Here is a 25,532-nt window from a genome sequence, read left to right as displayed (position 1 = left end):
TATCTCAATAGATCATTTACCACCAGTTGATGCCCATGGATCAGAAGGCCATGGGACTGTACTTTCCCTGCACTCTCAAAGCTGGACATCTGATGGTGTCCCACTCAGACACTACACTCTAGCAAACCACTTTCTGACCAGAAATTCACCCTTCAGTACTTTCCTCTCCCTCTGCATCATGACCCTCAGTTCCTGGACGCTTCATAATTGTCAGAAGTTATCAGAGGAGGTTGTGCCACCTTCATGTCATTGACCTGCCCAGCTTTACATCCGTTGCTGTCCTGCTCATCATGCCCAGATCCAGTCCAGCCTACCCTTAGGAGCCAATGTAATTCAGCCATCAGGAAAAAGGTTTTCTACATTTTGGGGGTATTCCAACTTAAAACCTCCCAGAAAATTTTATAACTTTATAAGTTATAACTTATATATATAAGTTATATAACTTTTATAACTTAAAAGACACAGAACTATTTAGGGCAAAAGAAAGTAGATAAAATATAGAGGAGAATGAAAACAAAAGCCACGATGTTGCTGCATTTAACAGAGCTAGCCAGGAAGAAATTAAGACAATAGTACTTGAAATTGTACAAAGTACTTTTACCAGGTATTAGAGCACTGCTGTAAGCTTCCAAATTGTTGAAAGAGAGAGAAAGGATCAGAATTTTGCCATTGTACTGGTAACAATATCTGGAATTACAGATAGAATAAAGTATACATGATTCAACAACCTCAATAGAAATATCTCTTAGAAAATGACCCACATTCCTTCTGAGTCATGTCTCAAAAAATCTTTTCAATATAGATAGATCCTCAGATAAATCAGAATCTTTCTTTCTGTTCCCATTCCACTATGGACTTAGAAATTAACACTCAGATTTGTAAACAAGGCTTAGTTTCATTATTGCAAATCAATTTGCCAGAGCTTATCACTCCTCAGAGAGTTGAAATAATTGAATTTCTGGACTTCTAAGAAAAAGGGTTTAACTAACTTATGGCTCCCAAAAGGTAGATCACCAACTATCCTTTAGCAGAAAATTCCCCGGGAGAATTCTGATCCATTTCTCTAATCCAGTGGCAACTGGAGGTTATCAGTGGCTGCTGAGTTATCTGTCTATACCTGCTGATACTTGCAAGTAAAGCTAGGAGGGAATGCAAATCTCTGTGATAACAGTACATAGAGCTAACACAACTAATTCGCCTTCATGTCTAATAAACAATGGATTTTAAGACAAAGGAGAATATTGTTTATAGATAACTAAAAAACCAAACAAAATCTAAACACCAAGAGAAATCTAAGGTTCAAGGATACGTATTATTTGAGACTTCTGATCAGAGTCTACCTCAATAACACAGGTAGAAAAACTAATTCCAAACTGATAAAACCCCATGTCATACAGCGGGACAAGAACAAGGCTGTCCTCCAACCTAGTCATCTTCTTTATCACCCCAACTTCAATCACTGATGTAAATGGAAATTTCTGCTCCCTTTGCTACTTTTCTGCTTGACTGAGTTTTATAATGGAAACGTCTGTTCCTTTCAGACAGAGCACAAGTGTCATTCAAATTTTACACACCAGGCAAAGAGTGAACGCGTTTGTTCAGATGCAAAATCATTTAAATATGCATCATTACAGGCTGCAACACATTTACAGATGCAGCAGTTTAAAATTCTCTTAGGCAGTAAAGCAAGGCTTCAAATGCAGGAGCGTTCAGGCTTCAAACATGGTCAGACGTCTCCCTTCTGTGCACAGCAAGCCCCGCCTTCCCTTCTCAGCCCTACTCAATCAGAAAGCAGGGTGACTGTGCTCGACCCCAACCTTTTACCCCAAACATCTTCCAGGTCAACAGTCTGAAGTCTCGTGAAAACTCCATCTTCAGCTTATCTCTCCAGGGAGCACATATTTTGAAGAGCGAGCATTCCAGGCAGGCAGAAACTCAGCCTTTAAATCAAACCAAGGCTTAACTATTCTTTCCAAGTAAGGCCATGTCACACACTGAAGCTCACAAAAAGTGTTTGAAGAAAGCAAATCTCCCACTTTATATTTAGCATTTAGTAATGAGGGAACTGTGTGTGCTTATTTATGGCTTATTAGAGGGGGTATCCTTCATTACAAATAATGCATTTAAAATCTTAAAGATGATTAAAATGTACATTAAAGGCAAATGATAGTTAAGATCTGAGATGTTTTAACAGTGTTGTGGTCGAGTAAAGACTTTGTTTTTGATAATAGCAGGAGTGAATTTACCATTTGGGGACTAACGGCAGACTTTCTAACACCAATCAAGTTAACAGACCATAGAATCTTATCTAAGCTTAAGGTGACCCATTTAATGGTTAAATGAAGTGTGTACTCAAGGTCACCCACAAGGAAGAAAAAAAGGTGCAGAAGGTCAGTTTTTTTCTCTTGGCCTGATCCCCTCCCACTCATGCCATTACCTAATTTTAGATATTCACTTTACTTTTGGTTTATGTTCAAACTGTCTGGATACCTCAAAGCCTTCGCTTTTAAGTTTCTATGACAGGGAGTTGGCTATTTATAAGTCCTTGGACAATGAGTATTCCTAAGGCTTTCTCTTTCAGCTTGAAAAGTCAACTGTTACAGAAAAGTACAAAAGACATCTTTGATAATAGTTCTCACGTGCAAATGAACATTCATCAACTACAACAATAGATGATAAGTAATACGGGTGTTTTTCTGGATTCTAACCACTTGACAAGACCACATTGTTCTTCTATATCCACTTAGGCAGCTGTTTAACTGGCATTTCTACATGAGGACAGTTTTCTGGGTTTCCAGGTTTACTTTCAGATGATTAAATCCTTTGTTCCAAGTTATACATTTTAGTACAACTGTAAGGTCTCCTGACAGTGCAGGATGATAATCCCAGCTTTGAGAACACTTCTATGTTAAAAAAAATACTTTGTAAGAAATCTTTTATTTACATTAAAGTACCTAGAATCCTTTTAAAGCTGAATTTTTGCTTCGTCACCTACCCTCTTCTTTGAAAAATGTTAGAAAACAATACATAAATGTCTCCTAGGGGTTTAAGCTTGATTCATTTTATTCTTGCATACTAATTATCATTAACCAGCAGAAAAAGCAAAACAAAACAACAGCAATAACAAAAATACTTGGTTCTGGTGATAGCCCAGTATGGGGTCTGTTTCTGCATCAATAGCAGGGTTTCTATATTAAGCTTATTCAAATTAATTCTGTGCATAAAATTAAAAGTCCTGGAGACTTCAATCAAAGCTAGGAACAATTCTATCCTTTGGCTTAAAAGCAGATTTTTATTCCAAATGATATTCAACAATAAATCAATAGAGAAAAATGGAACATCCCATATGTCTGTGTTCTCTGCTTACCCTAAGGAGCTTGAATTTGCCATTTATTGATAAAGAACTCGTGCACATCTTAGATGAGATGTCCAGGTAAGATAAGAGTCAATATTCTAAGATCACATGGAGTCGGAATTCTTGGAGTAGTGGAGTACTCACAAGAAAAGGTCGAGTAAATAACACGTATGAAGGGCACGGCACCTGTAGCTCAATGGTGAGGGTGCCGGCCACATGCACCAGGGCTAGTGGGTTCAAACCTGGCCTGTGTCTGCTAAACAACAATGACAACATCAAGAACAGCAGCCAGGTGTTGTGGCAGGTGTCTGTAGTCCCAGCTACTTGGAAGGCTGAAGCAAGAGAATCACTTACGCCCAAGAGTTTGAGGTTGCTGTGAGCTGTGTGACTCCATGGCACTCTAACAAGGATGACATACTGAAACTGTCTCAAAATAATAACATGTATGTGGCTTGGCGTAGACCTAGTGACTTAGGAAGCATCCACCTAGCACTTGAGGAAGATGATGAGACCTTCTAGGAAGTCTGTATATTGTGAGGAAATGAATGACCTGGGAAGATACCTATAAAATACTTACTTATATTTGGAATTTCTCAAATGAGTGGCAAAAAATTGAGCCCAAAAGGAGATTTGGGGACAGCAGAAAGAAAAACAGAAGCAACACCATGGCAATGGTGTGGGGAGAGGGCAACAGGGTCAGCCAAGAGGTGTGGAGGACAGAACATTGCCACCCAATGGGTCTGACAGTGTGAGTGACAGCAAAGAGCTCCTGCCTGACAACAGCTGGAGGAGGAGAGAGCTGCAGCTTCAGAGAATCACATGGGAACTTCTCATTACCATCTCGAGAAGCTGGACTGTGAACAGACAGGGCAAGGGTGAAACTTAAAGGAACAGATAGTCACGTGACTGAAGTGAGTGTCTAGGGAGCTCTGAAGGAGGCTATGAGAAGGCTAAACCCTGCTGATACGTGAAATTAAATAAAAGCTGAGTAGGCCAAGGTCTTTATGAAGTCAAGATCAGATACAATGAGGTTAAAGACTCTACTAAATAAAACATGTGCATGGTTACCTGGGAATTTAGACTCAACCAATAATTTGGAACAGAAGTGGAAAAAGAAAACAAACTCAAAGTATTTAAGTGGTAAAACAAGAGGACAACATCTTGGCAAACTGAACATTAATATTAAACATACTTAGAGAACATAAGTCCCTCTCTTATGATCAGTTCTAAGCTTCAATAAAGCAAGAGTTACAGAAATAGGAACACAGCAACCCTGAGAAACTTTATCCTGCTAGCTGATAAAGATACCATTGGGCAAATTAAGAGGATGACATCCAAATCTGTAACAGATTTAAATAGGACTGTGCCATATTCTGCCAAAGTAGTAAATATGAAGGGAAAGATTTGGGGTGATGCAAGTTGGGCAATATTCTTAAAAATACATATACTTGATCAGTAAATCAACAAAATGCTCCTCAAATTTTAATGGCATAAAAAGATTTAAACCTCTAAAAGAATACATCTATAGTAAGCACCCACTAAAACACCACATGCATCTAAACATTTAATAAAGACATCTAAATGTGATGATCAGAGTTGATATTTAGCATTTATAAACAGTATCCAACTCTTAAGGTACAACATACGAATCTGAAGCTTCTAGAATCCATTACTACTGTGAATGATAATTAGAGGGGGGTTCTGTTAGAACTATCCTTTATCATTATATTTAAAAGTTAAGGACAATGAAATTATCATACACTAATCTAAAGATGTATTTTCTCTCTACACATGATTCTGATAGACACTGACTTTTTGCTAGACATGTACAAGGCAGTTCTGACCCTATTTCCTAAAATTTAATGTCCTTTTATCAAGATCCAAAGACACATGGTTTATTCATAACCTGAGATTCTTGTTTTTTCTTGGTGGTTAAAAAAAACCCCAGCCTTTCTGGTCAGGTGCAGTGGCTCATGCCTATAACCCTAACACTCTGGGAGGCTGAGGCAGAAGGATTCCTTGAGCACAGTTTGAGACCTGCCTGAGCAAAGTGAGTCTTTACGAAAAATTAGCTGGGTATGGTAGTGCACATTTATAGTTCCAGCTACTTAGGAGGCTGAGGCAGGAGGAACACTAGAGTCCAGGAGTTTGAGGTTACTGTGAGCTAGGCTGAGGCATGGCTCTCTAGTGAGGGCAACAGAGCAAGACTCTTGCTCAAAATACACACACGCACAGAAAAACCCCTGCCCTTCCTGTGTGGGTCAACACTGGTATAAGTGAAGTGATGACATTTACCATAAACCCAGAAATTCTTTCAGGCCAGTGAGAAATCGCTGCCTTCCGAATGTTTAGATTATCCCTGCTTTTTCCTTTCCTCTTTCAAAATTCTGTTAACTCCTCCGTTCCTTTGATATATACTTACCAAGTATGTGTTATACTATGTACCAAGACATGTTTGGGATAATGCAGTGAATGCACAAAAGTCCCAATGATTGAAGACCTTACACTTTAAACAAAATAATTCCCGTATTTTCAAATGTATGAGCACTGCGGAAAAGCATTCTGAATCTTCAGCACCATGCACTATTAATTCCCAATCTAACACTTTCACCTCACTGGGTCCTCACTCCCACTGATTCTCATGCTTTCTCCCAACCTATTACCCCCTTGTGAGTTTGCTATTAAAATTCAAAGAGAAGGAGGAGTTATGTCACAGGATACTACAGGTTACACAAATATGACTCGAGAGGAGAACTGGTTTTTTCTCTAATCTAATTGTACCATCTATTAAAAGAACCGACATAATAAGATTTATCCTGATGCATAACACATACTTGGTGACAAGATTTAAGAGGATATCTGAGAAATGATTTTAGTATATTAATGACACATTTAATATAAATGAAATAACATTGAATGTTCAGATATTTTTCTGAACACCAGATAAAGGAAATAAGCAAAAGAATCTTTCCTCGGCTGGGCACCTGTAGCTCAGTGGCTAGGGCACCAGTCACATACACTGGAGCTGGTGGGTTCAAATCCAGTCCAGGGCCTGCCAAACAACACTGACAACTACAACAACAACAATAAAAGTAGCCGGGTGTAGTGGCGGATGCCTGTAGTCCCAGCTACTTGGAGGCTGAGGCAAGAGAATCACTTAAGCCCAAGAGTTTGAGGTTGCTTGAACTATGATGCCACGGCACTCTACCAAGGGTGACAAAGTGAGACTGTCTCCAAAAAAAAAAAAGTATCTTTCCAAACTAAAAATGTAATTTCCACACTGTTGCAGATTTAAATAATCAACTATCTTAGTTCTATGCTAATTTTCTTTCCACCAGTATTTCCCAATACCAACACAAACTCTCGTCCCTGGAACAGCCCCACACGTTTAGCTCACACCCCTTCATTTCTTTACATAGCCCTGAAGATCTGTATCATGGCTCCACCCTTTTTAAAGAAGCTTTAACCATACGCTCCAGGTCACACCACCCCTCTCTTCCTCCTATTCTTATAGCAACCACTCATCTTACATAAAAAAGTTCACAACATCTTGCTGTAGGTTATTAATTAGGATTGATTAAAGAGATTTGTGGTCAGAGAAGAATGTTCAGGGTAGATGAATCTTGTTTTGATCATGTCACTCTGAAGTCCCGGAACAAACACCTGTTACTAAAACATATCACGTTTTCAGAGTAAAATCGTCACAATTACAAACCGCTACGACATCGTTACTAGGGATATTCTTCCCTAAATCCTACCAAATAGGCATAAAGGTAATGTCTGTAATTTTATACAGACACAAATTATACCCAAGTAAAAGGAAGCGTCTTATAAAATTGCTATATAGGACAGAGCAAGCTTAGGTCTACTAGATCAGTTTAGCTTTATCTAACCCAAAGTTAGACAGCTAGAGTACTTCATAATAGTAAATTGACTTGTAACTTTTAATTGTAAAAGGAATTTTCTAATCAAACATTACTTTGTACAATGTGTACACTATTGACAAGTACATTCATAAGCTCTGTCTATATAATTCATCCATGTAACAAAGAACACTCATACCCCTACGTCTATTGCAATAACAATAATGGTAAAATGTATGTTGAAAAGGAGTTAAACAAAAACATCTTTTGAACAGAAGACTCTATCTTTCACATGCAAAGATATAAAAGAATAAACTCCATAGACTATATTTTATTGAAGGAAAATTTTCTACATTAAAAAAATTCCTATAAATATTAAACCTGACTTCTTTCTCCCGTCTAATATAGGCCTAGTTGATCAATTACCCACAGCAAGGGGAAAAAATCATTCCCTGCTCTATCATGTAGTGGTCTCCTCGGTTACCCCCATCTTTCTAAACTCTGTGCTTAAATACCTATTTTCTTGATTTTTTTTTTTTTTTTCCCCACCGTAGTCTTTCTACCCTGGATTATATTTCACCCTTGGCCGCACCTTGTTCCCCTCCCTTCATCCCATCAGCATAGTCTTATTACGTAGGTAGCATCTGGATTATGAATATTCCAAAATTACACATTTTGCTATTTTTGAACTTTTTTTCTTTGGCTAAAGTTTGTATTTGCTCTGTTTTAAAATTTTGCTTCATTGTTATACACCCATCAGTTCTATTTTTTTCCCAAACTCCCCCTCAGAACCTGGAAATCATGCCAAGTGCAGGCGAGCCCCGAAGGCAGGCAGTGGGCCCCGCAGTGCATCTTCCCGGAGGCCTCCCTCCCGGGACCTGCTCCCTTCTCCTCCAATCTGCACAGGCCTCTCTCCAGACTGTCGCACAGCTGCTGCCCTGAGACTTGCCATCACCGGGGGGTTTCAAAACTCAAGCCAAAGACTCACTGACAGGAGGGAAAAAACAGACAGGCACTCCCAGGATGCGTCACCAGCAAGAGCTGAAATTTATCAAGGGATATGGAAGACAGGGACAATGTAATGAATCCACTCAGTAACCACCAGGAGAAAAAAGACAGAACATAATTTATCTCTGGACTGTAGAATAAAACAAGTACTGAGAGCTTTCTTCATCAAGTACTAAAATCTGAACATTTCATAGCAACCTTTGATATTGAAATTAAACTACATTCTGAATCAGGCTTTAGATTCATCTGTATGTCATTTCTTACATCCCGGATGCTCTTTCTGTGTATAACTGAAAAACAAATATCATACTTTTCCCTCACTGCTTTGTAGTCAATTCTTACCTAAATACAAATATCAAATAACTTTTAAAATAAGTCTTAAAATACTTGAGGAAAAACATTCTTCCTAATTTCATCTCAGTATTCTAAACATTATTAACTCTTCTCTTCATACTAAGTAAATGAAGAGTTATACTTTAATGGATGCTACTGGAATTATTATAAAGATACTGTACCTAAATCACAATATTAACAGTGAAAAATTTTAAGACTAGAAAAAAGCATTTCTTAGCTCTTTTCCCAGAGGAAAAATACATCAAAAGTTTCCTATAACTTGTCACAGTGATAAGTCTGTGTCTAACGTATTTTATATGTGATTTCTATAACTAACTTTAAGGTATTTCACTGTTTAAATCATAATAGAAATGTGGGTTTCATGGTAAAGGCCCAAATTCAGTTAATGCCACTTTATGTGGCATTTAAGCCACTTTCCTACCCCAGGAGCTATGAGAGCTGCCTATACCACCTAAAAAAAATTCCTTACATTTCATACTCTTCATCAGTTCCAATTATTCACATGACACTAAACTGGGATCCCTAAATCCCAACGTCTTTCATGGGTTCTGTTTACACAAAATTGGGATTTTCTACCATGGCCATTGGCAAAGTTATTTACTGGTTTGAATAGTCAAAAAATCAAGACAGGATCTCAAGTTTATTTGTTTTGGGAAATGTTATGAGAAGTGAGTTCTAAAGAGGGGAAAGGTTTCTTTTCTCTGTTGGGTGAGGGAGGGAAGGCAGGCGGCACACGGCCAGAGTAAAAAGAGAACATTGATCAAAGTCCCTTTTCTTCCTTAATTACCTATCCTAATCATTTGTAATCATTTACCTCCAAACAAAAGAGAAAATAGCAAAGCAAAGAGACACAGCCTTCTAAGTGAAGGGCACATTTATAACTTTGACTTAAAATGTACAAAAGCAAACCACATAATCAAAATGTGTGTATCCTGTACTATTCTGTGTAAAAAGAGAGCTAGAGATTAGCTGAAAACATTATTTTTCCATATTAAATTGATGTCAAAACAGCAAGCTGAAATGTCATGGGAATGATCTGATTTCCAAGACTGGATTGTACAGATGTAAAGCAGAAGCAACCGCTTACTGGCTGGCCCAGGAAAGTTTGTTTCAAACTACAAAACCTAACATGACCGTCCGTTCCCTAACACAGAAAGAAATAAAAGAACTCAACAGAAAGCCACTGTGTTCAGCTAACATGATTAAACCTAAAGGCATTTTTGTCTCCTCCATATAAAGTAGGCAACAACAGCTGAAAATGTAACCATGTCTATGTGAAATTTCAAATATGTGACTTTTCTTCTGTGGATGCTAATGTCTGTATTTTTTACCCTGTACCTACTGTCTATGGAAAAAACACGCAAGCAGTCTCTAAAAGAACTCAAACACAAAATATGCTTTATTCATCATTACTAAACCAAACTGCAAAATACAGGGGTCATAACTCCCTTGTACTGATAACCCAAAATCATCTCCAATTTTATTTTCCTATTGCAGTATCTCTTGGTGAAACCTACAATACACATCCAGTTAGTGATCCAACTTCACCAGCACTGATATTCCATATAAAAGTGGCAAAGCATGACTAAGTGAAGCAGCAGACGATGTCCTACCCAAGGGTTTACTAATTTTTAAAAAATGCTTGGATTAATAGCTTTAAAAAACTTTCCTCAGAAATTCTAAACTTAATTGCTAAAACCCAAAAAGTACCATGAATATCCATAAAGGAGGTGTATATTCAATATCAGCTTGAAAATAATCTGTATATAAATCTAAATGTTAAAACGCTATCTATAATGAAAATGGCAATGCTTTTTAAAAACTACCCTTATCATGACCAATTACCTCTTCTTCCCGAAACCAGTGAACCACATTCTTCTACGCGTATCCTTTCAGCTCCTACCTTGAACTTGGCCCACTCTTTGTCTAAATACCTAAAATATATCTCCATTTTTGCCCCTACCCTTAAAATCTTAGCTAAAATGCCACTTTCTGCCAAGTCTTCCTTCGATTTCTCTACTATAATCGCCTATATTCAGGCATACATCATAAACTCTTTAAAAGCAGGGACCACATTTCACCCATCTCCAGGGCTCATACACTGTACATAATCAATATTTATGCCATGGATATGTAAGTTTGACCTTTCATTAGTCATTTTTGTAATTCTTATTTCCCTGAGTAGTCAATTAACTATTTCCTACGTTGGAAATTTGGAGAAAATTTTCAAATAGTTTAACATTCAAATATTCATAGCCTCTCTGTTCACAATGGTAAAGACGTGGCAACAACCCAAGTGCCTGTCAACTCATGAATGGATTAATAAACTGTGGTATATCTATACCACGGAATACTATTCAGCCATAAAAAAGATGACTTTACATCTTTTGTATTTACCTGGAAAGATCTGGAGAATATTCTCCTAAGTATCTCAAGAATGACAAATCAACCATCCCATGTACTCAATACTAAGTTGAAATTAGATCAACCCAAATTCAAAAAGGCGGGGAGGCTCAGCAAGCTCCCCCCAACAGGTGCAATATATAGGTATGTGACACATTTCCTGGCTGAAAGGCTCAACTATAAGTCAGACTTTACCTTACCAACAATGTGAACTAACCATATGTACCCTCCTATTAATCTGAAATTAGAAAAATAAACTTAATTATTTTAAATGGCTTTAATTACAAATTATAGGTACTTTTTAACTCCTTAAGTTAAAAATGCATAGGGATACCTATACTTATTTTAAACTCTCAAGATCGCAAATCAGTACTAAAATTTTCCTCCATACTTTCATAAACAATTAAACAGCACATATATTTTACTGAAGCAATTATAAGATTTCTAAGGCTGTCAGCCAATAACTTTGTAAAATCAACTGAACACAGATGTATCTACAAGGATGTTTATCACATCATTTATAACAATCACCACGACATAAAGGAAACCACCTAAATGACCACAAATAAAGAACCAATACACTGTAGTGTCTGCCATGGTGCTGCATGTGTTCTTCCAGAATATTTGATTTCACAGACAAAGTAGTATAAAATGTTAGGTGGAAAAAGCAGATTGCAAAATAGGAAACAGTTATACAGCTGTTAAAAACAATAAAAACAAAACATATGAAGCTTTGGAAGAAAATCCTATCAAACACTTGAAGGTTTTTTTTTTTTCACGTTACCACCTGGGCCTTTCACACATCTATGAATTCTGTCTTAAGAAAATATCAGCAAAGCACACTCACTGGGCATTACAACAAATTTTCAAAAGTTTTTTTTTTTTCTTATTAAATCATAGCTGTGTACATCAATGCAATCGTGGGGTACAACGTGTTGGTTTTATATACAATTTGAAATATTTTCATCAAACTAGTTAACATAGCCTTCACGGCATTTTCTTAGTTATTGTATTAAGACATTTATATTCTACATTTAGTAAATTTCACATGTACCCTTGTAAGACGCACCATAGGTGTGGTCCCACCAATCGCCCTCCCACCACCCATCCTTCCCTTCTCTCCCCTCCTTCTCCCCTTTCCCCTTCTTCTTGGGCTATAATTGGGGGTTATAGCTTTCATATGAAAACCATAAATTGGTTTCATAGTAAGGCTGAGTACATTAGATACTTTTTCTTCCATTCTTGACATCTTTGCTAAGAATATGTTCCAGTTCCATCTATGTAAACATGAAAGAGGTAAAGTCTCCATCTTTCTTTAAGGCTGCATAGTATTCCATGGTGTACATATACCACAATTTATTGATCCATTCATGGGTTGATGGGCACTTGGGCTTCTTCCATGGCTTAGCAATTATGAATTGGGCTGCAATAAACAATCTGGTATTTTTCTTTTTAATGACTTCTATCACTTTATGACACCTGGTTATAGCTCCAGGAAAGAAAGAAATTAAAGATTTAACTAAGTTTCCCACACTAAAAGGGCTCTTATCAGCCAAACCTTATTTGTTAAAAGTCTCAGAAAGAAAACATGACAGCAGGTACAATAATGAAAATAAGCAGAAACTAAACTGGAAACGGAGTCAACAAAAATCACTGTGCTTTTTTCCTCTTCAAAATTTAGTTTTTTAAAGAAGTCAATCTTAATTCATCCTCCATCACAAGGTTTAGAAAGCAAATCAAGCTAGAGGCAATGTTGACGTTGAGACAGGACAAAGAAGCGTAAAAACCAGCCTTGGTGGATGAAAAAAACTTTTTATAGGTTTTCCTGCTTCCTGAAATGGGAGGAGGCCTAAGCCCTTCCTCACTGGATTGGATTTACCGGATTTTGTAAGTTCTTCCCATTCATCAGTCCAGCCTGAAGCAAATGTCGCTCCCAGATATAATAATTAGGAAGAAAAAACTAAACAAGATCAAGGATCTGTCTGAGGAATTAGTGACGCTTAATGCTACTTAAATTTGGTTGAAGACAATAAAAATGGAGGTATTTTCTTTTGCTTTGACAGTACAGTATTTTTAAAAATATTTTTTCCTATGATAAGTTAATACTGTATGAAGTTCTTAAAGCTCAACTGCCAGGGGATAGAACAAATTAACCATCACTCTGTGTGTTCTTTCAAGTCCTTTGTCTTTCTGCCACCATCACCTTGGGTGGTAGGTACAAAATCTTACATAATGATTTCATAGTCTATCTTTTGCTGATAATAAAAGCCACTCACTTACTATACAAAATTATAGAAAAAGGCTTAACTAAAACCAAAATCACCTATAATCCCACTGTTTGGCGACAAACACTGGTAACATTTCTTTTCTGTTCGTATCTTTTACTTAGTTGAGAATGAGACTTTGTATACCGGTTCTGCAGCATGATTAACTCAGAGCACTCAAAGAGCTTCTTTTTACCTGGAAGACCATGTAAAAAAAAAGTCTGACATCTCTCCAAGGATGGCTAATTACCTTTCCCTGATGAGGAAATGCTCAGAGATTCAGGTCATTCCTTATGAGATCATGATGTAGACAATCTTTAAGAAATAGAACATTCTTGAATTTTCATCCTTGTGTGCAAAGGGCCAGGCTCAGGAAGTACCACCCTCGGTGTAGCACACGTGTAGCCTCAGCACATGCATCCCGGGGACTAGAGTCCTGGGCACTAACTCTGTAACATGTTGCATTATTCTGCTGGGACAACTAGGTGTGTACACGATGCTTAGAGTCTACAGTAAAAATGTCCTTCCGTCCCTACCCCCATTCTTAAAGTTCGGCAAAGTCTCACGTAACATTCCTGAACATTGTATTGGCTGACGTCTCTCAGGAGATGATTTGTTCATCACAAATCCAAAGAACTACCTTGTGCACTCCCCCAGTAGCCAAATACACCCTTTCACACCGAACAAGATTGAGATGGGCGTAGATGATTCACACAAAGGCCAGAGGAGCAACCTGGAAAACGAGGCAGGCTTTTCCCTATTAAAATATTAAAGCAAAATTCAGACAAATTGAGTATCTTTAATTTCTCCTCTCACCATATCTGATAAGGTCATTACTACTCACATGTTTGGAAATTCTTGATTAAAAAATGAAACAGAATGAAATGGTGAAGGAATTCTTCCGATTCTTATTTTGGATTAAGCTATTAACCTGACTTTGCCCCATATAAATCAAAAGTGATTCATCTTGCTTTTGTAGATATAGGAGTCCCTTGCCTTTGCTGGCCTGAGACAAGCAGAAAAGTCCAATTTCAACATGAAGAGTAGTGACTCAAATGGAACGGAGCTGAAAGCTTTGCAAAGAAAATATTCTCCTTAGGTAGTAATAATGATATGCTTGAATCCTCCATGAGATTAATCATATAATGTTCATATGATTAAGACAGATATTACACGCTGGTTCCAGAGGTACTAACAAAAGCAAAAGATGAAACACACACAACTCCTTCTCAAGGGAAATCTTCTACCCCATGGGAAGAAAGTGGCATAAACAACCTGATAGACTTTCCCTGCCCAGACAAGAAATGCGAGGGACTGCAGAGCAGCTCTGTCCAAGGCAAACACACCATTTAGAGGAAAATAACCCAGTGCAACACTGGATCCTTCATCTGATAGAGAGGTTAGGAAGGTTGCATGCCAGAAATAACAGTCACTTTTTTCCCTTCAAGGTTTGCTTTGAATTTTAATATGCTTAATGTTTAAGACAACCGTATTTTGTTTTCTAGGTCAGTAAAAATAATTTTTTGTCTAAAAGATATATTTGGATACAGTCAGAGGTTTGAGAAAGTACTTAACGTTAATACTGAACAATAATCCTTTGTTCAAGCAGTAAGTGACATGAAAGAATGTTACCCATGACTACTAGAAGGTAGAAAATATTATCATGTGGACATTAATCCTATACCAGGGGTCACGGTTGTTTCCTTTATCAACACACCATCCTTTGTATTTTAAAAAGTAGTTATTTACTGCCTCTAATTCACACCATTTCCACTATAGTTCAAATTTGTAAATAAGGTAAATATCTGCTTTAATACAATTTTTTTTTTTTAATATACTCTAAGGCAGTGGTCCTTTGGCACCAAGGATCACTTTCCTAGAAGATGATTTTTCCAGATAGGGGTGTTCATGGCATTAGATTCTTACAAGGAGTAGCAACCGAGATCCCTCACACGTGTGGTTTATGGTGGGGTTCAGGCTCCCATGAGAGTCTAATGCCCCACCCATGTGACAGGGGGCAGAGTCAGGCAGTGAGTGATGGAGACCAGCTGCAAACACAGAGGAAGCTTCACTTTCTGACTGCCCCGCTTCTCTCCCGCTGCGTGCCCAGCCAAGAATCAAAAGTATGGACTAGGCACAGTGGCTCATGCCTGTAATCCTAGCACTTTGGGAGGCTGAGAAGGTCTCCTGAACCCAGGAATTCCAGACCAGCCTGAGCAAGAGTGAGACTCCATCTCTACAAAGAAGAGAAAAATTAGCCAGGTTTGGGGGTATGTCCCTGTAGTTCCAGATACTCAGAAAGCTGAGGCAGGAGGATCACTTGAACCCTGAAACTTGAGGTTGCAGTGAGTTGCAATGACACCACTGCACCCAAGCGTGAGGTGGTGAGTAAGAGAGTGAGATTCAGTGTCTAACCAGAATCAAAGAGCTTAACCTCTGGTGCCTACTCTACCACTTAATAGCTGGGTGAGTTACAGTAAGAGATACAACCTCTCTGTCTCTCTCTCTCTCTACACACACACACACACATTCATATACACATATAGCCTGTGAAGTGAGACTAACAGAATCAGCACTGCCCTCTCACAGAGGAAGTATTTCAATGCATGCCCTACGCAATTAAGCCCAATTACAAAGGGCTTAATATATCACTATGAGTAAGAGATTAAGAAATTGAAGGAAAGGGAAGAAAAGAAGAGGAAAGAATGAAGAAATGAAAGGGAAAGGGAAAAAGGAAGTCAGACAGTAGGACAATCAATGTTGGGACCAGGCTATATTAGTACAAATAAAATGCATGTGAGACACCCACATTTTTTAAATCCTTTTCCTGAAATACAAGACACACCTATGCAAATTCACCAGGGTTATTTCATACACTGTTGTTTTTTTTTTTTGTTTGTTTTATTTGTTTGTTTGAGACAGCCTCAAGCTGTCACCCTGGGTAGAGTGTTATGGCTTCATAGCTCACAGCAACCTCCAACTCCTGGACTAAAGCGATTCTCCTGCCTCCGCCTCCTAAGTAGCTGGGATTATAGGTGCCTGCCACAACGCCCGGCTATTTTTTAGTTGCACCTGTCATTATTTGGCAGGCCTGGGCTGGATTCGAACCTGCCAGCTCAGGTGTATGTGGCTGGCGCCTTAGCCGCTTGAGCCACAGGCACCGAGCCCGTACACTTTGTATAATACCTTTATATGCCACTATCTAAGAATTAAACTGTACTCACATTATTTTAATTCTAATCCAAGCTAATGGTGAAGTAGTGTATGCTCGACTGGCCACACTACAGTCTGATTTCAGGTCCAATGGAAAAAAGCAAAGATTCATAAAATGAGAATAGGCCAAGTACCTATAGAGATATCTAATGAATATCTAGTCCCATTACTAGCCAAGAAGAGTTACTGGCCACATTACAGTCTGATTTCAGGTCCAATGGAAAAAAGCAGAGATTCATAAAATGAGAAAACATGATAAATGATTCAAATAGGCCAAGTACCTATAGAGATATCTAATGAATATCTAGTCCCATTACTAGCCAGGAAGAGTTAGTCTCAACATGCTCATTTCATATCAGATACTAAACCAGACTGAGAAAGTTGCTTAATATGTCACAAAATGACCTGTCTTCTTGAACTATGTACATCCCCGTCAAGGAGCTCAGAATCTGTTGCAAAAATGAAAGAGAAATCTGGTAATTGGTGATGGCAGAGCCTTGGCAGGGACTGACACTTTCCTGGAGAAAGAAAACTGTACGGGCTTCTCTCCTTTTCTTCTCCTGAAACCCTCTCCACCCTGCTCGGCAAGAACTGGTCAGTGGAATGCTTCATTATGCAGTGTCTCTCCTTCCTTAGTGGTTAAAAATATAAGGTAGGAGAGGTTTTCAACTTTACTATCAAACAAGTGTTTGATAGATGAGATTAATTATTAAAAATCACACCACTTAGGATGTAATTCCCTAAATGGTACATAATGAAGTTGGATCACAATAAAACAAATAAGTGTCTAATCATATTACCATAAAATCTTTTTTTTATTAAATAACTACATACATTAATGCAATTCTGGGGTACAGTGTGGTGTTTTATACAATTTGAAATATTTTCATCAAACTGGTTAACATAGCCTTCATGTCATTTCATAAAATCTTTTGAATTCCTATTTTGACCTGTAGACATTTTTTACATCTTTTATGCCTCACTGTGTTCGTCCACTTGGAGTTTTAATTCATATTTGCTACAAGAGGAGAGCTTGTTAGAGATGGAGAGTTTTAGGGAACAGGGGCAGAGGAAGTGGTTAGCAGAAGAATTAGCTGATTTGGAGATAAAGGATAGTCACCAGAACTACTGGCAGTAGGTGGTATATTACAATCTTAATGTGGATTTCATCTGTTACTAAATTCCAATTCTAAGTAGAGTTATAAAACAAGAAGATCTACATAAAATGATAATTCAAATGTAAGTTCCCTCTTGAAAGATGACCACAGTTTTGAGGGTCCTACCAGGTGTAATAGGCAATAATGCTTGTCTGAAGGCCTAGTGCCTATTCTCCTGAGTTACATTCTAATGAAAATGTATCTGGACTATTTCATAGAACAGCCAAGTGGGAACCAAGAGAAACAAATCATTAACAAGGACTAATCCACTTAATTAAATGACTCATGACCTCCTTTCTCTTAATGTATACTGGACTACACACGTCTCTGTGTTTGTTTCTGGGTACACTAAGTTAATCTGAAATGGACAGTTCTTAGAAATAAATGACCTCTACATTTTCTTGAAGCAGGAACTCCATATCTAGTATTTCAGTGATACTTATTGTTATATGATTAAATCCTCATTTCTTGACCAGTCAGACAAGAAAAGGGATAGAGCCCTTGTAAAATATTAGGAATGAGAAATAAAAACAAATGAAGAAACTCTTGAACAATCGAATGTTTGAGAATCTGGTTTTCTGCACCTTCATCAGTTATACTGTGTGCAGTAAATCCACCAGACGAACTCTTCATTCTGATGTTCAGTGTTTTCTATTTATGTCCCAAATTATAATACATGAACAGTAATCAACCTGCTCTTATGGCACTGATTTTTGACCAAATATTATACAGATCTCCAAAATCTCCAGTAATATCCTTACTTTCTCTTGGGAATTTCTTGTAAAAACTTTTTAACCTTTATAAGAAGTCAACAGATTGCAAAATGCGTATCAATATTTGTCCACTGTCTCCATACACAGATTTCTGTATCCTTATTTACAATCTTCCTACTAATGTATTAACTTGAAACAAACATCGAGATGTAAGATATCAGTTCAAAGACTACTGATTTCCACAATGCCTGGTCACATAAAAATATCAACTAGGAAAAGACTAACAGCTAAGTCAGATTACAGATGAATTATGGCCATGCTTCCAGAGGAAAAAAGAGCACGATACCACATAAAACTACTCAATTTCAAAAACAAAAGTTTCAAGTGAACTTCAGGTTAGAGAGAGAAACACATTAAACCATTATAGTCATCAAATTGTTCCCTCTAGTTTAATGTAAACAGGGGAAAAAAATTTCCCAAGTTCCATTTGTCAACCACCACCAAACAGGAAGAATATTTAGTTGGCTGCTCTGGGAGACTTTTGTAAGAAATCAGCAAAATTCTGGAGCCTCATTAGACTTTTTTTTTTTTCTATGAAGTCCATGGGAGGTAATAAGCCAGGCCCTAATTCCACAAGTCTAGCCAATTAGTATACATGAGAATCATCTGTGGAATGTGGATTCTTGGGTTCCACCACCAGCCATACTTCAGTCTTGGGACTGACCCAGGAATTTGTATTTTTAATAAACACCCTGGGTCAATTCACTCTGAGTCAGGAAACCCAAAAATACTGCTCCTATACCATCAGAGCACAGAACTGCACCACAGGAGTCCACAACAGCAGTGACACGCTGAAGGACAAGTCTATTATGTGACCCAATAAGAGCGTCCTCTTTTTCATCCCCAAAGACCAGGCCACCACAGTGAAGGCCAGTCTGGCTGGCTCACCTAAGCAGCGGTAGGGAATGACGATGTGCCCGTGGGTCTTGCACTGCTTCCGGCTCCGCTTGCACCAGTTCTGAATGGTCACCGGTTGGTTGGCTTCCACTACATTGGTGATCTGCAGTTCGGGGTAGACCTGGGAGGGCACACACACAAAAAGGTAAACTGTTACTGGAGGCAGGGGTGGGGATCCACCAGGACCCAATAAACCTCCACCGTGATTACAAGGTATTGCCATCCTGCCCTGGTGCTGACCAAGCTAAAGAAATTCAGTAAAAAGAAAAATAAAAGTGACAAGACATTCCATACAAAACACAAAGCCAGGTAGTATTTATTGTATCACATGCATTTGGACTTAAAATATTACTTTACGGAGAAAAATGGAAAGAGGGGGAAAGAGAGGATTCTTACAAGTCTGGCGTCATTTTCAATGCAGAATAAACTAGTGTAGAGATGTCAGTGTCCTAAATGTTATAGTAGATATGCCTCAGATTGTTATTACTTCAAGTCAACCTCCCCTCATATCTCACTGACTGGACAAGCATTTTATATATAAGATATGAAGCTGCAAGCTTTCTATAAACCCTTCCCATTATTCCAAATAATGTATATGACAATTTATCCAAAAGTTATCAAGAGTGTTATTACTTTCACCTTTTATTTATACTTTATTTTTTAGAGATGGGGTCTTACCACATTGCCCAGGCTAGAGCACAGTGGCTATTCACAGGCATAATCATGACACTACAGCCTCCAACTCCTGGGCTCAAGCAATCCTCCTGCCTTAGCCTCCCTGGTAGCTGGGGCTACAGGTGCATGTCACCATATCCAACTTAAGGATGTCATTTAGATAAAAATGAATGAATGAATTCCCTTCCCTCTATAAGTACAGCCCTTTGTTTTTATTATACTGTTCTGTGTAAGCCAGGGTTTACTGAGCACTTAAAATGGAATGTGAAACTTGGTCAAGTAAAATATATTTGGGAAATATCAAACCACTTCTATTTATTGAGTAGGGATTTAGAAGAAAACTAGAAATGCAAAATCCGTATCTAAAATGAAGTTTCCCTTGCACAAATCTTGCATTTTATTAGAGTTGCTGTTTTGTCAGAAATGTAACAATGAAAAGAAAGAGCTGGGGGCACAAGCAAGGGGACAGTTGTAAGGCCAGCGTGAGACCTAAAGCAGGGAAAGTGAGAACATGAGGGGAGCTACACACAGTTAAGGGGGTTTAAATTATGGAGTCTGAATCCTGGTGTGAGCTAAAGAATTTTTGGCATAGAGGCCCCTGAGAAAGTGAAGTGGTAGAAAGTAGTACTTGGAGAGTCAGAAGGTTAAAAATAAGATTTTGGAGGAGTTGCAGTTCTTGGTCATTGTAAGAAGCATCATATGACCACTGGAGGGAATGGGTGAGGAAGAGTGAGGAAGGTGGTTGGGCGTGGTGGCTCCCGCTTATAATTCCAACACTTTGGGAGGCCGAGGCAGGTGGATTGCCTGAGCTCAGGAGTTTGAAATCAGCTTGAGCAAGAGTGAGACCTCACCTGTAAAAAATAGTCAGGGGTTCTGGTGGGCAGCAGCAATCCCAGCTACTTGGGAAGCTGAGGCAAGAGGATCACTGGAGCCCAAGAGTTTGAGATTGCTGTGAGCTATGATAGCACACCACTCTACCAAGGGTGACAAAGTGAGACTCTGTCAGAAGGAAGGAGGGAAGGGAAGGGAAGGCCAGATCGCTGGAAGGAGAAGAACTGGGAGACTGAGAAACTGCAGCACTGGAAAGATCACGGAGGAAGACAGTAAAATCACTGAAGAATCACGAAAGGAGCAGTTGTGTTGGACAAAAGGAAGCCCGGAGCCAAAATGTTCAGAGTTTGACGGGGACACCACTGAGGCAGAAAGAAGCCTTAGAAGTGACACCAACAGGCAGAGGAGGGTGGCAATCCAGTTTGAAAGTTTGCACTTCACAGCTGGCAGCTGGCATTGGGAGGGGATTTAGGAAGGAGGAGGGGAGAGAGAGTTGGAAGTGAAAATGAGGAGGGAGGAGGACATCCCCACCTATTGGCACAACCTATGAGGACTATGAGGAAAGCACTTCCACCTAAGAAGGCTGTGGGAGGTAGTGCCTGCCTTTAGGGGAGAATCAGGTTTCTGAACAAGAAGAAAATACGTGTGCGCAGTGTTACAGGACACAGGAAACAGTGATCATGACTGACAGTGGCATTCAGAATGTTCAGCATGATCCTGAGTTTATTTACTGTGATATTTTGCTTATCATGGATTTTTCCCATTACTTTTGATTTTCTAAAATATTCCATGAAAGAATTTTTTAAGCCAGAGCATCAGATTAGGTTATTTCAGATGTAAAAGCAATTTTAAAATTTACGAGTTTAATTCTTAACTGTACCAAGTAAACTCAGACTTAAGTATTTTTAAAGTTATTTCCTCCAAAGAGCTGAGGGAGCTCTTCTTTCCCATCACACACACCGTTGTTTCCCAATAGCTCTGTTCCTTGGAGGACTTTCAACTGATGACTAAACTGCTTGAGAGATTCTGCGGAACTTCTCTCCCCACATGAAAACTAATCTGGACAGACCAAGTACTGCACAGATCCCTCGACAGATTCTTGTCTTTCCACTAGTTTGTATGCCTGTGAGTCAGTAAAGACGGAGGTGATGTCCCACGTCGAGTTGGTTGCTTTGATATGATAAAAAAAATACCTTAGAAGTAAAATAATTCTATTAACTGGAAGATCATAGGATATATCCATCATATTTTTCAGTACAAATAGTTTTATTGTAGGGTAAATAGGTTTAAATAATACTGTATGGTAACTGCATTTAGGTTCTGAAGTATTTTCTAATCTCAATTCCTAAGTGCCTCACTCATCTCACCTTGGTCTTGGCCCCAACAAAAATCATTAAAAGATAAGGCACTGAGAATGGATAAATACAGGGTCCGTCCAGGCACAAGATGCAGTGCTAAAAACACATGGTTTATTAAGCCATGAAAAAACATTGAGGAATTTCAATGCACGTTGCTAAGTTAAAGACCCCAATCTGAAAAGGTTCCATGCTGTATTCTGTCGTCACCTGACATTCTGGAAAGGGCCAACCTACAGCAGCAATAAAAAGATGTGGTTGCCCAAGGTGGGGAGGTAGTGACCAAGGGGCTGACCACAGAGGATCTGGGGGCAGCTATTCCGTGTGATACTACAGTGGTGCATATATCTCCTTGTACATTTGTGCAAACCCAAAGAATGTGTAACACTAAGAGTGAACCCTAATATAAACTGTGGACTTTGTGCAATTATAATAGGTCAACACAGGTTCATTGACTATAACAGATGCACCACTCTGGTGGGGGGTGTTGATGGGGTAGAGAGAGAAGAAATGTCTAAGAAATCTCTGTACCTCCCTCTTACTTTTGCTGTTAACCTAAAACTTCTCTAAAACATAAAGTCCATTTCAAAAAATAAACACTAAAAAATAAGGCATCGATCAGTATAGCAGTGTGGGATAAGTTCGGTGGTGGAGGTATGTATGCTGGGAGAACCCCCCAAAAGGTCTCTGATTTATCAGAATCCTGGGATAAGGGTTAAGAAAGTTATTCTTAAACACTACCAGTAACCTACCTTCCTTTGAAGTATCTTAACACCTCAATACATACATTTCAGGTTACATAAAGTGCTCTACTTAAAAATGCCCCTAAAAATGTAATATTCCCATGGCTTTTTTCTATATAATGAAAGGTGAAGTGGCTTTTTGTACAGGAATATGATTTTCCCACTGCCTTGTTTATTATACCACATAAGTACAGCACTCGTGAGTCATAAACTCTATGACACCAGAGACTACACCAAGGGACATGACTCTGTGCAGTGGAGCGTGAGTTACTGCATTTTTCTAAAGGGGTTCTGGCTGCCACTTCTCAGAAATACTACCCTGCAGAGAATTTCCTCAGGAGTTGCCAGTTCGCTATAAAACCCACAAGCAGGTGCATTCACGTCATGGTTCCTTCTTTTAATTTGAAACCAACATGTTGTTTGCAGGCTACAAATTGATTAGTAGAAGAAAAGGATTTCCTTTACACATTGGTTGCACACCTTCTTCAGAATCCTGTGGTAATACCTGAAATAACAGCACAGCAACTTACTAGCTTGACAATTTTCAAGCTGGTACAATTGCAAAATGACACGTTCAAATCTGTGAGCTTTGTAGAGTGATCTGTGAAACACAGAATTTACTTCCAGTTCCCAACATAAAATCGGGAACATACTTTACGTGTTATTCCTGTGACTTCTTTTCTCTCTCCAGAACACTGACGATGATAAGTGTTAATATGCAGATAGACGTAGAGATTATAAAATCTGAACCACATAAAGCCCGTTAAAATTAAAGCAATAACTTCAACCTCATTCAGTTACTTTTCCTGATAAGGAGTTATGAATTTGGTTTTGCCAAAGATAATACAGCTCACACCTGTAATCCTGGCACTCTGGAAGGCCAAGGTCGGTGTTGCTTGAGCTCAGGAATTTGAGACCAGCCTGAGCAAAAGTGAGACCCCCTGTCTCTACTAAAAATAGAAAAACTGAGGCATGAGGATTGCTTGAGCCCAAGAGTTGGAGGTTGCTATGAGCTATGATGCCACAGCACTCTACCCAGGGTAACAGCTTGAGACCCTGTCTCAGAAAATAATAATAATAATTAAAATAAAATAAAATCAGGGGGAGGAAGAGCAACAATCAAGGTAACACGATTTATTCCAAGTGCTCACTGCAAGGCCCTTTAATTAAAGCAATTACCACGTGTACAACTAAATCCCAACTGGGAAAGCCAACAGCGAAACAAAACAAAATAATCAAATTCTGACAAAAATTCCCAATGTTATGCCTAGATTTTTATTAAATAACTCCAGTGTATGTCCATATAAGCATTTTTATGTTGGAAAAAGAGCTTTGTTCATAGTTTCAGTCAAAAATAAAAATTAAAATAACCAGACCCACCAAATGTCAAAATGGCTGGATAAGTTCCTGACTTTTCGCTGGAACTGCAGGAGCCCCCTGTTCTCCTTCAGCTGTGGTTTTGCTTTCTACAGCCTCAGTTATCTGCACCCAATTGTGGTCGAAAAATGATCCAGGAAAACCCCAGAAGTGAACAATTCATAGGTTTACATCATGCGGCATTCTCAGTAGTGTGAGGAAATCTGTGTCATCCTGGCTCCATCCCATTTGGGACGGAATTGTCCTTTTGTCCAGCATGCCACACTGTCTATCTGCCTACTAGTCACTCCGTCTTGGTTGGCAGGGAGACTGTGTGTATGGTGGTGCTTGTGTTCAAGTCACCCTTATTTTACTTAATAATGACCCCCAAGTCACAATAGTAGTGATGACGACATATTGTTATAATTGCTCTACTTTATTATTAGTTACAGTTGTTAATCCTTTCCTGTACCTGATTTGTGAACTAAACTTTACCATAGGTATAGACATATAGGAAAACACAGAGTATATATAGGGTTCAATACTAGCCATGGTTACAGGGATCCACTAGGGGTCTTGGAAGCATCTCAAAACTTAACACAGGAAATAAAGATGTGAGTTCCTTAAGCTGTTTAATTTGCATGCATTTTCTCACACATACACATACTGCTAACACAACAAGCAGTGCCACTGATCTGCTAATACAACAAACATTAGCAAATCCCAACTCCCATACCCCTTTTCTTTTCTAAAATGACGCTTGTGTGGAACCGAATTGAGTATTCCCTTGAGGATTTAAGAAAAAGGACTTGAGATAACTACAGCTATGTTAATTATGAATATAACATATACCTAAAATAACACAGAAGCAAACTGCAGCCTGTGTCAGCTACTAGAAAACTAAGGTATCCTTGATTCCTACACATCTTCCTAAATTATAGCTGTACAGAGCACTTGCTATATAAATACAGTCTGCATTCCCAACACGCTCTACCTAAGATCCTTTAAACCACACTTCAAATGCCCAAGCCCATTAGGGTTCCCTTTCATGGACAAACCTCCTCCACTGGCCGTGTAACACAATGCCAAGCCTTCTTAAGGAATGCTTCGTGGTACTTATCGCCGTCTGCCTCACAGTACATATCTGTGCTGCCTGCGTGGTGAAAGGGCACTTTCCTGAAGGGCAGGAAACACAATCTGGCCCGCTGTACCCTCCCTGTGGCGCCCCACATTCATTATCTTTGGCTACCCAGGAGGTAGCCAGCCCTCACCCCTCTTTGTGGTG

At 38.8% G+C, this 25,532-nt stretch overlaps 1 protein-coding gene across 4 annotated transcripts in view; it reads right to left on the bottom strand.

The window, feature by feature from the left end:
- Nucleotides 1-25,532, bottom strand: part of APP (amyloid beta precursor protein) — a 272,685-nt gene that overhangs the window by 176,241 nt on the left and 70,912 nt on the right. For all 4 annotated transcript variants that reach the window (XM_023509699.1, XM_023509700.1, XM_023509703.1 and 1 more), the window contains exon 3: nucleotides 19,279-19,408. In XM_023509699.1, coding sequence (XP_023365467.1) covers nucleotides 19,279-19,408 — 130 coding nt within the window. The remainder of the gene's footprint in view (nucleotides 1-19,278; nucleotides 19,409-25,532) is intronic.

This window comes from Otolemur garnettii, unplaced genomic scaffold (assembly GCF_000181295.1).
Source record: "Otolemur garnettii isolate 467f Iridium unplaced genomic scaffold, OtoGar3 scaffold00009, whole genome shotgun sequence".
Classification (NCBI taxonomy): Eukaryota; Metazoa; Chordata; class Mammalia; order Primates; family Galagidae; genus Otolemur; species Otolemur garnettii.
Note: the sequence above shows the minus strand (reverse complement) of the source record. Positions and strands in the feature narration are given on the sequence as shown.